This window comes from Phaethon aethereus, assembly GCF_964289735.1.
Source record: "Phaethon aethereus genome assembly, chromosome: 14".
Taxonomy (NCBI): domain Eukaryota; kingdom Metazoa; phylum Chordata; class Aves; order Phaethontiformes; family Phaethontidae; genus Phaethon; species Phaethon aethereus.
Window position 1 is genome coordinate 12,532,406 of NC_138590.1, and position 13,437 is coordinate 12,545,842.

Sequence of the window (13,437 nt, forward strand, 5' to 3'; positions counted from 1 at the left end):
GAAAACCTGCCATCAGATTTTCAAAAATCAAAATTCTGAAAACAAAAGAATCTGACCATCACTCATCTCAGCCATCATTGCACAAGGTGCCAGTCCTATATCCACCCTGGGTCTGGTACTTGCAATAGGACCTTCATTACTAAGGTCCTTTACTTAAAAACATACACACACAAAGCAAACAACACAAAGGAAAAAAAACACATCCAAATGCTATTGACAGGTAGGCTGATGTATCCTTGCTTCTGGAAATTCACCTGTTCTGCTGAGGCGACTGATATTCTTCATGTGTGCAATGAGTTCTGTCAGACTATTTGCATCTTCAGTGTAGTGTGTTTGTAAGATCTTGGCCTTTAGAGTTACTAATGCCATCAGCTTGTCTCTGTTTAGAGAGGACAGTTTTCTCTGACAGCCTTGGTTAGATAAAGGCACACAACCAGTACTATGTTTTGCTTGAGCCGATGTGTGCAGCTTCTTCCTTGCTCCCCAGTCCCTGCCATAATGTGTAGCAGGGATCTGAGCTTGAACTGGCTTTTATGTCTGATGTAGCCCAGCATGTCGTCCGTGATCCAGCTGTCAGTCTTGAGATGTTAATCCATGTTTTCTTTGACCTGAGTAAATCCTTGGCCACTTTTATTAAGGGATGAGTCCCAAAGTCACAATGGCACAAGGCCTCTGGTTTGCTAGAGTCAGTGACTTCTTTTGAGAGAAGAGTTTGGTATTAGATCTGAGTAGTAAGAGTGCAGGACGTAAACTTCACCTGTCCCTTTCTGGTGCTATGTATGTTTTTTACTCTTCTTTGCTGTGAGCCTTAGATTTGTTCTCTTCTGGTTTTGACAGCTTACTTCTCTGTGTTCCTCTGTTCTCCCTTTTCCCCATATGCAGAGTAGTTGAAAATCTCTACTTCCATGGCAGGATAAGCCTTGTTTTATTATATTCTTTTAGGCTCTTGGTACCTGCTTGGAATTCTGGTGATTCTCTTTTTTAGGAAATACTTATGAGTCACTGCATTTGTACTTTAAGTACATGTCCCTCTGTTCTTTTACTGAGCTTATCTTTTTGTCTTGCTCTGTAGAGTCGTGATCTATCCATGTATGCTGGGTAGAAGTCTTTCTCCATATGGTCCTTAGTTATCATTCAAGTTTTTTATCTAAAGGACTATCTTCTTTGTCTTGTATTTAATTATTAAGGTAAAGGTTTTTTAATTATCCCTTCATTTGTTGAGAAAAATAAATAAAATATAAAATATTTTAAAAAATAAAAAATATTTCTAGCAGCACAAAACAAACTTTTTCCCACATCAGACTTCTAATGTAAAAGATATAAAATTATTGTATTTTCAGAGTTTTCCTTCTTTTTGTCCTGAAAATACAAAGCACTAAGTTTTGGTTTGTTTTTTTAATTTTAAAATTCCTATCACATAAGGAAACTTTCTAATGGAATCTACATTAAAATGCTTGAGAGACTGACATAGACTGAAATGAGGCCATTTTATTCTCCTGCAAAATTTAACAGTAGTACATTACTTAGCAATTTTTCCTTTTTCAGTGATAAAGCTCTTGCTGAGTATTTTGCTGATTTGGAACAGGTTCTTTACTTCGAAAAAGTTTGTCTATCCTTTATGGATCTAAACAAATATCACTGGAGACTTGCACTTATCTCTTCAATAAGAAAATACTTCCCTTGGTTTATGATATGACTGGACAGATAACTCAAATTTTGAATCTTGTAGTGCTGGAATACATAATTTTCATTTTATTAAAAATATCTTAATTGAATACATCTTGAACATTACCTGAGCTACAATATAATTTGTATGAGACTTCAAGTAATGAATTTTTCATGATTCTTCCTTTCTGCTACTTAATTTTACTCAGCTTCAGTAAAAAAATTTAACTAGTGTTTCACGTTTTTCAATAGTACAAAAAAATGCCTTGTTTCATGGGTGTGGGTCCAAAATATAAAATGTTTGTCCAAAAGTGTTGTCTAGAAACTGGACTATATTGGGTGGGTTTATATACCTATATTTTCTGCAGAAGGTCTGATATAAGATCACAGTACAAGTTAGTGAAGTGTGCTGTGCTTCTGATAGTTAAGTCTTTGTCAAAATTTTAAGTGGTGTTTTTTCTTTTAAATTAAACTCAATGTGGCTGGGTGTGTATAAGTAAACCCAAGCTTAAGATTTTTTTAAACTTTCCTAATGAGATTGTACAGCACATATACTTAATTTCAAGTAAAACTGTCAGCTGTTTGTAAGCTAAGATACCAGTATGGAGGTCTTGAATATTTGATTAGAAAAAAAGAATGTTTTTGATTTCTTGATAATAGTGTTTAGTAAAGATGTTAAGGGTACTCTGGCTGTTGAAAAGGTGAGTTGCTTTACTGCCTCTTCTTTTGTTCATCTGTTGAAAAGGTGTTTTTTTAATCACTGAGTGTGGAAAAGAAAGAACTGAAAGTTATCGTGCATTGCACACTTATGTCTTTCAATGTTTTGGTACTATGCTTTTACGTGTTCATGAATGTCAATGTATAAAAAAAACCCCCAAAACATTTATTTATTACCTCTGAGCACACAACTGGGCCAGGAATGGAGTATCATGCATTAAGTGACTGTTACAAAACTGGCACATCCCATTTCCGATAAGCTGCTTATGCAGCCAGGGTTGATTGTGTGCTTCTCTTGTGCTTCTCCAGCAGAGTCCAACAGTAACCTGATGTGCTGTGCAGTGCATTAGGAGTGTGTCGTTGTCATAAACGAAAGTCTTTGAATCTGCATTCCTGCCACTTAATGATTGGCATTACATGCTGTGCCTTGCTGTAATAGTGTTGATTCAGCGCTGTGGGAGCTTTCAGTTTGCTTTGAAAACTTGTAAGGTTTATATATGTAGGGCACGGGAGCTTGAGAGTGATTCCACAAAGACCACAGGCACTTTTTTTTTTTTCATTTTTAGTATTTCTTGATGTCTCACACAGGTGAAAGATACGATCCTGAGCCCAAGTCAAAATGGGATGAAGAATGGGATAAAAAAACAACTTTTCCATTCAGTGATAAGTTAGGTGAGCTAAGCGACAAAATTGGAAGCACGATCGATGATACCATCAGCAAATTCCGAAGGAAAGATAGAGAAGACTCTCCAGAAAGGTGCAGGTACCAGAGTTATTTTAACATGAATTTATTCTGTGAAATTGCTATTATAAAGCTCTTTGACATTGATGATTATTGGTTACAATACTCTGCCATTCTTTTTGTCTGTATGGAAGCATGTTTGGGTTCAATACTCACTTCCTGGACTTTTTATGCAGCTCTTGCTGGCCTTGGAGAATAATGTAGCACTCTCAATAGTTAACTGCTCTTGGCTGCCTTCCATTACTGCCCCTAGCATAGATAGCTGCTGGCAAAGCAGGGAATTTGGCTGAGATTTCCAAAGCTTTTCCTTGTCTCAGCAATTCAGTGGTTTTCCTTGTGCCAGTATACTGGAGACTGCCATTTAATTGCTACCGTTACTCTGAATGCTGACATGCCAAAGAGGGAGATGTAAGATTGCTTAGACCTACCTTAACACAGTGCTTCTTCCCAGAGCTGATCTCAAGAAGAACAGACTGCAGGTGACTTCTTTTTTGTTTTTGTTTTTTCTAAAGTCAATTTCAGTTAAACCTTCTCAAGAAACTTGTATTTTATATTTGGCTATTAAATTTTTTTCAGTAAGGAAGAAAAACTACCCTGCTTTGTCTGCACAAAGAACTTTACATATATCACACTTCAGCAGGTGCATTGAATTTTATTATCTGGAGATCAAATTCATACTTAACAGAATCTGAAATTGCTGTAGAGAAAGTGCTCAAGTATATTGAAAGAATTCCCTTTTGGGAAACAAAATTCAAATTTGCACTGAGATTTGATTGTTACTTTTTACACGAATATCTTCAGATACATTCATACACATTTTCATAATATGTGTATATAACAAAATTAAAGCAATTTTGCATGGAAACAAAAAGTAATTATAATGGTAGAATTTCTGAGAAAAAGGCAGTATGGTCTTCTTGCTAGGGCATTAATAAATCATAAAACTGATGTTCTTTGCATGCATCAGGGTTCCCTATTGGAACTTACTATCAAGAGATTACAAAGAAAAGGGATCAGGAGAAAAGTAAACAATTTCAAATTTAACAATGGTATATTGCTGTGTTCTTTTCCGTACTTACCTTTCAAAAGTGACTTGTCACATGACATTTGTAAAGCTCAGTATCCACATTTCATGTAGAGGATGTACTTTTTTATCTTACTTCCTTTGCTTTATTTCTGAATGGCTTCTGGTCTTACTTGTGCTGGTATAAAGTCTGGTACCTTCCAGTGTTTTAGACAGTCCTTTCTGCAATCTAGTCTTTATAAAAAGCAGCTTATTTTGAGGCCTTCTCCACTGTACATCTTTACCCCAAGCTACACTGATCTCTTTCTCTGGCTAATATTATATTTTTAATTGTTGTTCTGCTCTTGTAACCATTGTCCCTTCTCTTTTATTCTACTTCCATTTTTTTGGTAAATAAAGTGCAGTATTTGTGTCAAAATTTATGAAAGTAATAAACTCAGGACTTGAAATAAAATGAGGGGTTTTTGAGACATACATGAGCAAAAACAATTTGGTAGCTGCAGGTTATCCTGCCATAAGAAGGAATCCAGGTTGCAGCAGTTTGGCTTCTCTAACATTGCTTCAGCTACCAGCGTGAAATTTCCTTTTGGCTTTCCTTGGCATGGTGATTAGACAACATGGAAGATATTTTATCAGTGTGAAGGGGTTTCTTTCTACAAAAGGCATCAAAGGATCTGAAAAGATTGAACTCAAGGTCATAGAATGTCTGTCTATTTATACTTAAAAATACTGTAAATACAAACCTTGTAATTTGTATTGTATTAACAGAATATTATATTTTGTATGAAGTTAAATATTGAAACTGAAAGAAACATTAAATTTTAATTATCATGTGACTTGAGCTCACAATGACATAACATTCACTTGTAAATGCTTCATGAAATGCATGCATCTCTGTGTTTTCACACTTCAGCAATTTTTTTTCTAAAAACACAAAAGAAACCTCCAAAAATTTACTGGTTTATTTGTAGCCTGCTGCTATATAATAACATTGAATTAACTTTCCATTTGCTTTGGAAAAGTGACTAAATGGTGATACTCGCTCAGCTGGCAAATCTGCTGTTGTATGTTCTATTGTTTCTATCTTAATATCTTTATAAATCATTATTACTTTAGTACTGTAAAGCCAATAAAGATCTTGAAGCACAAAGAATAAATGTGACTTACACACCTTCACAGTGGTTAATGGAATTTTTATGACATAATCTTTACCTCCAATATAAACACCGAAGAACTTGGCCAGACTTCTGGATTTCTGATTCTACTTGCAAAGCTAGTAGTTTGCATAGAAGAAAAAATAAAAATGCTTCAAGTAACTGTGATATAGCTGGCTTGAGTTTATAGTAGATGTTAGTGAAACTGCAGTTCTCCCAGCTAATTCTGGAGAAGCCTAGTCTGTTGTGGTTTTGTCTGTGGGTTTTTTTTTTCTTTAGAAGAAAAATGATAGTACTGCTGGGGGGAATTGGATTCTTTTTTCCAGTAATGTATCCCCTTGGAAATAGAGAAGACCAGAAACAATACCCCAGGGGGTGGGAAAACCTCCATTTTTCTTTCATAGTGCTTGTTAGTTCTTAGGTCTTAGGCAAATAAACCAATTGCTACGCTGAGTCTAGCCTTGTATGCTGAAGTTCTGTTTTCTAAATTATCTGCAGATATACAGAGGTTCTTCTGAAACACTACGCTTTTTTCATAAGAATTCTTAAAATTCCATCAATCCTTGTTTCTCCAGTATTCAGAAAGATTGATGCAGGTAACAGAGTAGAAAGGAAGCAAAACTTTTAGTAGACCTATAAAAGGATGCAACAGCCATGTTTAAAGGCAACTTCCATGGAAGGGATTACTTTTGTAGTAGGGTATAATTCAGATAGTCTTGAAGTATCAGTAAACTATTTTTACTGCCTTAAAGAATGTTAAGAAAAAACCAACAAACCAACCAAAAAAGAAAGAACATGTATCCATACTTTGATTTCTGCAAGTTGCAACCATGTACTTTCTTTGCAGAAGGTGTGGGATTTTTTAATTATTTGGTACAATGTTAGCTATAATTTTTATTTTTAAGTTCATTCTGTAATTCTCAGGTGAAGCACTGCAATTTTACTATTCTGAGCACATTAAACACTCTTAAAAGGAAGATTAATCTGTCATATTTCTTTGTTGTTGTTGTTAATGTGACCATTAAAGAAAAATAAAAAACAGATCTCATGAGAGAGTTTGGAAGCAGTACAAGTTGTCATAGAAAATAGAGTATGGTAATGTTTGCCCTGCTTTCTGGCATATATGTTTAATTTCTTTTCTCAAAAGCTTTTTAAGTATTTATTGCGCTGTAGATCACCAAAGACTCACTTTTTCATTCTTACATTAGTGAGATTGATTTGTACCAGTTCTGCAGCAATAGCTCCATTGATCAGACTTTGATGGTTGTCAGTCACTTCCTCAAGACACAGAATGTGGATGAGGTGGACTCTGCAGTGATGACAAGAAATACCTTGTGACGGGCTTTAAGAGGCAGAGCCTTAGTTGTGATTGTCCTGGTCTTAGATACTTGCAACACGCATCTAAAAGCCAACAGCATCCACACTTCTCCGAGGCTTTTAAGATGGATGTACCATGTATGCCACATGCTAATGTGCAGATCAGTATTCTCTGGGGAGTTGTGTTAAAATCCTGGTGTCACAAATGAAAATGTGGTTAGTGGTCCCGGCTGATGTGTTTGTGCACGTAGGTGGGCTAGCTGCAGAAATGCAGAACTGGAACAGTAGGCCTGTTGTTGCAAGTCAGGGTTGAAGTGCTTTGGAAGGATACGGTTAGGTCATGCCATTTGAGCTCGCTTGTCTGTGTAAGGCTGGCTCAAGTAAAGGCCAGTAGTCACTAGGTTGGCCAGCCGCTATGATATTTTTCTTTTAAAAATAAAAAATTAAGAAAAGGAAGTGAGCATTTCTATTCACTGATGTTAATGAATTGAGCCACCCCCAGTGGAGAGTAGGTAATACACATAGAGGAAATGGCACATGCAGTGTATTCCAAAAAGTCCACTATTGTTAACAGAGAACAAAGGCTACCCTCCATAGTATATTGCAGTTACTGTCATGTTCCTACTGACAAAGGAACAGCCTTTCTTAAATTTTGCAGTTTTAGTATTCCAATGCATTATTAAAATATAAAAACCTTCCACTTTCAACTATGTTGCTAAGGGAATTACTATTTCAAAATATGTTGTAGTATATTAAAGCTTTCTCTAGAGCAATTTTCACTGTTTTGTACAAATCTTTCTCGATGGTACAGGCAACATGGGAGGCGGGGGGGGGAGAATTGGCTTGTTTGTAGAAAGACCTAAAATATAAAAGTCGAAAATGCAACAGATGAAACAAATATTGTTCAGTGACATGTAAAAAGTTTTTGCCAAAAGTGGTGACACACTGGTTCTTTCACATTTTGAGAATAAACATGTGTTCTCTGATAGAAAATTAGTAGTATCATTGCATTGCATAATTCTGCAAACATTCTTTTTTCACAAACACTTTAAAGAATATAACAAACCTGTTTCTCTGGAAGGGGAAATGAGTTGAAATAGGAATGGAATTCTTAAAACCTCGAAGATAGTACCTGTACTTGGTTCACTGCTTTCTGTCTCTCGGTGTAAGTACTGAGCAGACCTGCCAACTTAACTTTTTGTTGCTGAAGCATTACATAAGGTGTGGGGGAGTTCCTGTCAGAAGGTAATTAAATGTACTGGTTTTAAACACTGATTTCCTATTATCCTCTGTCATGGACTTGCAGTTAATGTTTAACAAAATAACTTACTTTTCTTCATCACTTTTGTACAATAGATGCAATGCTGTGTTAAGTAGATGCATTATGTAAGGGTAAAACATTTCCTTTCTCAAATGTAGGAAGCAGCAGTGGTTTTTATTATGAACCATTGCTACAAGGAACTACAGTAACCAAAACTCTTGTGGCTTAAGCCAAATGTCCACTTAAGTAACTGAGAAGTCCATCACGAATGGTATTCTATGGCTTTTGTTTTTCTAGTGACAGTGATGAGGAAAAATCAAGAAGAGGTAAATCTCCCAAGGCTGAATTTAAAGATGAAGAGGAGACTGTGACAACAAAACACATTCATATTACACAAGCTACAGAAACTACTACCACCAAATACAAGCGCACAGCAAATCCTTCAAAAACCATTGACTTGGGAGCAGCAGCACATTATACAGGCGATAAAGCAAGTCCAGAACAGAATGTTGCTGCTCATACTGCACAGTCTACAGCAAAGGTGAGACAGCAGAGCACAATAAAACATCAATTTGGAACAGTTTTCTCCTAAACTCTGAGACAATTTCTAGTTTAGGGTAGAAATTTTGCTATGTAGCCTTCAAGGGAACTATTTTATGGAAAATGTTTAGTTGGGGTTTTCAAAGGCTGTGGAACAGTTTAATTATAATTAATTGTGATTGCTTTAAGATGTAGAATTTTTTTTTAATATAGTTATTACCATGTTTTACTCTCTTCAGGAAAGCAAAGAGAAAATCTTAGCCTGAAGGGTGAAGGATTCTCTGAATCTGCACACTTACTGCAAATTTATCGGATTTTTCAGTTATCATAAAAAAAAAAAAAACCCTGACCATTAGCTTTTTGGTATTTGATTTGAACTTTAGCCATATTCCAGGGATTGTTGGCTTCAAAGACAAATCTGCCATCTCTCCAAAGCAAAAGAAAACAAAAAAACCTCCAAAACCCCCAGAAAACTTCACAAAGTCATTTGAAGATGAGTGATGACTTCATGAGGTGAGATCTATTGTTTAATTTCTTCTTCAGGCTTCTGTACCCTCTGGCAGCAAGTCCTCTAATGACCTGGTTGATCTGTTGTTTGATGGAGCTAACCAGCCAGTCTCAGCAGGTAGGCACATTTTGATTTTATTTTCTTAACGTATATTTTGAACCAAGTCTGACGATAAGCTTGTTTGATGTTACATAAAGAGTAGTAGATAAATTGAGAAATGAATACTCCAAAAATCTAGAGCTGCCTGGAGCCTTTTGTAACAAGGTACTGTATGTGCTATTGCATGGGACTAGTAATTGTTAGCAGCACAAAGATTAACTGCCAGATCAGTCTGTCAGAAACGGTGTTTGTAATGCAGTTATTTATAATTAACTGTAAAAGCAAGTGCAATGCATTCACATTCAAGCATGTCTTACAGTGCAATTCAAAGGCTAGGCAGCTAGATGGTCTTCATATAAGCTTTTATCTAAAGTATATGGCGAACTTGTTTCTTTATCTCATTTCATCTTGGCCCTTGGTTGATCCCAACCCTAATACCAAAAAGAAATTGCTGCCTAAAAGTAAAATTATTCATTGTAAAACACGTTCCTTCACTCTCTAAATGTGCAGTTCAGTTTTAAGTCCGTTAACTTTCATATGGACTTGCCCTTACACTCAAACTGCAGTTTCTTTTTAGGAGTCTGTTAAATTTCAGTGCATTGCATGCAGGATTGGTAGAGAAGTGCAGGGGCTTGGTGGTTTGCTTTTTAAAACCTACAACTTTAAAGACTTGTTATTGTGCTTACAGGTTCTTAATATCAACAGTTTTGATTGTGGCTAGCATGGAATAGAAAAAGGACTTCCATGCACTTGTGGTCTAATGGCACAGGTGGGAGAGAGTTTACTGTGGGCAGAATTTTTCTTTAAAGATCACTTTGAATAGCAAATAAAATACAAGCATGTACATTCTCATAGATAGAAACCTTCCATGTAACTTCTCTCCATTATAAATAAGCAACTTCTCTTATATGGGATGACATTATTTGTAGAAGCGTATGTGCGTATCTTGGGGACAACAGATACGCAGCTCCAGTCTTTGTTTTAAAGACGACATAAAATCAGAGACGGTACCAAAAAATCGTAGTCCAGTGGCTGAAGGCCCATACTTATGGCAAGGTGGCTGCATTCACACATATGTAAAGACCACTCTTACGCACTTCTATCTGAAGTTATGCTACTTCTGGGTGTATTGTAGCGGGAACTCCTGTAATATGTCACACTAAGTATTGTTATTATAATATATGAACAAAGCCAGTATTATGAGCACTCTGTGCAACACAGTTCCTTTTATCTCTAGGCTACCAAAGTGATACCTCTGGAAGTGTTTAACTGAATATAAAATGTATCAAAACTCTATTGAGGAGAGGGAAATTGTCATAGTAATTCAGTATGAGAGATCTGTCTCAGTCTTTTCTTGCTTATTTCTGGTAGATCTTTAAAATTGAAAACTTTGTGTAGTTTTAATTTTAGGAAAGTATATAAAGTTGATATGTCTGTTCTGAAATAGGTGTTACCTCCTAATCGTTAAGAGTTACCACAGTTCCATGGAATTATAAGACCCTGGATCAGAACCACTACCCCATATCAATACTGAAACTTCTTCTATCCAATTCTTATGGAGGAAAAAAGATGAGAGCCTTTTTTTTTGTTTTATTCATATATACATGTGTCTATGTCTTTATTTTTAGGTATAAAAATAAAACCACACTGAGAATAGATGTTTCCACTTCGAATTGAGCGTTCCCATATTTCAAGCAGAACTACGGCGGCTTCCATATTACAGTGTATTTGACTGTTTCGTCAGTTTGGTTCTTTGCTGTAGTAAACCTTTTTTGGTTTTGCCTTTTTTCTTCCTCTTCCGAAGCAGCATTTAGAAATGGTGTTGAGAAGAGGCGTATTACCAGCTGGTCCTGCTAAATAACCTCTTTGCTGACCTGGGAAGGCAGATGGAAAGGGTTCATTTGTAGTGGCAGATCTCGCATGGGAATCTTTGAGGATAGCTCATGTTGAGAAGATTAGCGCTGTCCTTCACATGCAGGTCACTTGTTATGACCACTGTTCCTTGCAGCACAGGGTGTGGGAACATTCCCAGTGTCAGGCGAGACACAGGGAAAGGGTCAAATGCAGCCTTTGATCTGTCCTGTGAAGGAACTGGCAGGGAAGTCATGTGAATTCAGGGAACTCGGAATTTGCTTATCTATGTATTTTCAGGTGCAGAGATGTGGAAGAAGGTTGGTGAGGCTTGGGGGGGTTACACATTGCTAAAGCAACACAATTTGTACGTGAGAGGGACGGTTGGTTGCCATAAAGGAGCAATCTGAAAAGACATAGAATCTGTGGTTAGACCTGCTGGAAGCCATTTTTTGGTGTTACTGGAGATGAGGTTCTTTAATCTTAGCTGGTGATACCTTACTTTAGAGAGTTACAGCATTCAGCTTGAGCTCTGACATCTTTCTCTGGAATTCAACGTTTCTTTTGAAAACAGGCAACAGAGATGGAGGAAAAGTTGACCTCACTGAAAATGTTAAGGGTTATTTTGGGTTTGAACCTAGTTCTGTTTTTAGACTTAAATTAATCCCTAGATACTTTGTTAAACAGCCCAGGGATAATAGGCATAGCATGAGAGCATTGATTTTTTTGGAGGATGTGGTGGAGACTATGTCATCTGTGCTGCTCATTCTGCATATAAACCCCCAAACTATTAACCTGTTCTGAACTCTGTAAGGACCCATGAGATGAAAAAGTGTTCATTGCAGTAGGGAGAGTAAACATGATCAGAACAGTTTTTTAGCTTGATATTTCACTGGCTCATCTTACCCTTTTTCATTCTCAGGTTGCAGTCAGTATAAAACTTGTATATAAACATCTGTAAGATGCTTATTAGATCACTTTAGAATTTGTGTTGAAGAAATTTCTTAACCTTGTGTGAAATCTTCTTCCCTTTCAAAAGATGGTAAAAGGATTTCAGTAGTGCTGTATTTCTGAAAATTCAAAGAGACCATCCTTGCATTCCCTTCTCATGTTTTATATCATATGCTACACGCTCGGCAAGAAAAGACATTTCCCCTTGGAAGAACGGCCACCTTCCTGGCAATGTCTACAGTAAAATAACATTAAAAAGAAATACAAGTTCACATGTATTAGAAAGTGAATGGTTCCTTTTATTACTGCTAGCCATTTATTAAAAAGGAGATAGTTCTAGTTTAATTAACCCACTTGAGAGTAGCAGATGGGGCAGAATGTCTTGCAGCGATAAGACAATTCAGAAATGGCACCAGATGTTGGAAGCCGTCCCTGGTGGTGTTTGAGTGCAGCACAGATGTTCCAGTCCCACCTGGCTAGTTTCTAAGCACTGCAGGCTAAGCAGCTGTGATGTAACCTATATAATGTACGCATAACAGTAAAAGCAGAATAATTGAACTGCTGCAGCTTGGTCTAAGGGTGGGACTGCTTGGAGGTGAAATCTTTGAGGACAAACAAATAAGGTCAATGCCTTAGCTTTCTCAGATCAGTGGAATACCTACTTAAAAGCCAATAGCAAGAATAATTTGATGTTGGGGTTTTTTTGTTTGTTTAAAAAAAAAATCAGCTTTCCATTATGGTTCTTAAATCTTTCTTCTGTTTTTATATCTTGGCTGTATTTTTCTGGGTGAAAAATTGTTACTATGCTGTGTTCAGAAGTTAATAATTTATGTGCTGTATACAAATGTCTGCTTGGGAAAGTTAATGGTCCTGCTGTAGAAAGGAAGCGAACTTATAAAAAAATGAACACAAATGGAAGTTCTGTCCTTGAAATGCAAGATCACTGCAGAATCATTCATGCTTTAAGTAACACAAAACCGAAATATAAGGCGACATGCAATTTTTCATAATAAGCGTAATAAATGAATTTTTTTACAAGAAGAATGTTTGGCTTTTATATATTACACTTCCAAAGTTTTAATTTTACAAACTGCCAAACTAGTAGCATCCTTCACTACTTAAAACCTTGTTAATCTTTGTAATCTCACTAAATTTATTTTTAGAGATAGCAACAACTTGGGTCTTTTAGTTCTTCCCTAGGAAAGCGAAATTGCAAGCTCTGCAAGGCAGTTGGAAATAATCCAATTTATTGTTGCTCAGGCTTGTATAAATATAGTATGGTGATGAACAGCAAAAACAGTGTCAACTTAGGGAGCGGAATTAATAAATCTATCTTGCCACATACAGAACAGCTTTTCTTCATGAGTGCTGCATGCTGTTGTTGCAATGGATCTTTACACAGCCCTGTAACAGCAGTTGGCTTCCTTCTGTTCCTAGGTGGATCAACTGACCCATTTGGAGGTTTTGCTGATTTTAGTTCAGCTGCTGCTTCAGCAAGTTTCCCATCATCGCAAGGTAGGATTAATTTACAGATTTAAATACTGTTTAAGGGCAGAAAGAGAGGAAGAGATGCCAAGTGGCATTACTGGAAGTCACTTCCCTTTCCAG

General features: G+C 36.5%; 1 protein-coding gene across 2 annotated transcripts in view; it reads left to right on the forward strand.

Moving 5' to 3' along the window:
• CLINT1 (clathrin interactor 1) overlaps window positions 1–13,437 on the forward strand; it is a gene marked incomplete at its 5' end in the record, with an annotated part of 50,404 nt that overhangs the window by 30,938 nt on the left and 6,029 nt on the right. For both annotated transcript variants that reach the window (XM_082006075.1, XM_082006074.1), the window contains 4 exons: window positions 2,971–3,145; window positions 8,178–8,421; window positions 8,964–9,045; window positions 13,267–13,344. In XM_082006075.1, coding sequence (XP_081862201.1) covers window positions 2,971–3,145; window positions 8,178–8,421; window positions 8,964–9,045; window positions 13,267–13,344 — 579 coding nt within the window. The remainder of the gene's footprint in view (window positions 1–2,970; window positions 3,146–8,177; window positions 8,422–8,963; window positions 9,046–13,266; window positions 13,345–13,437) is intronic.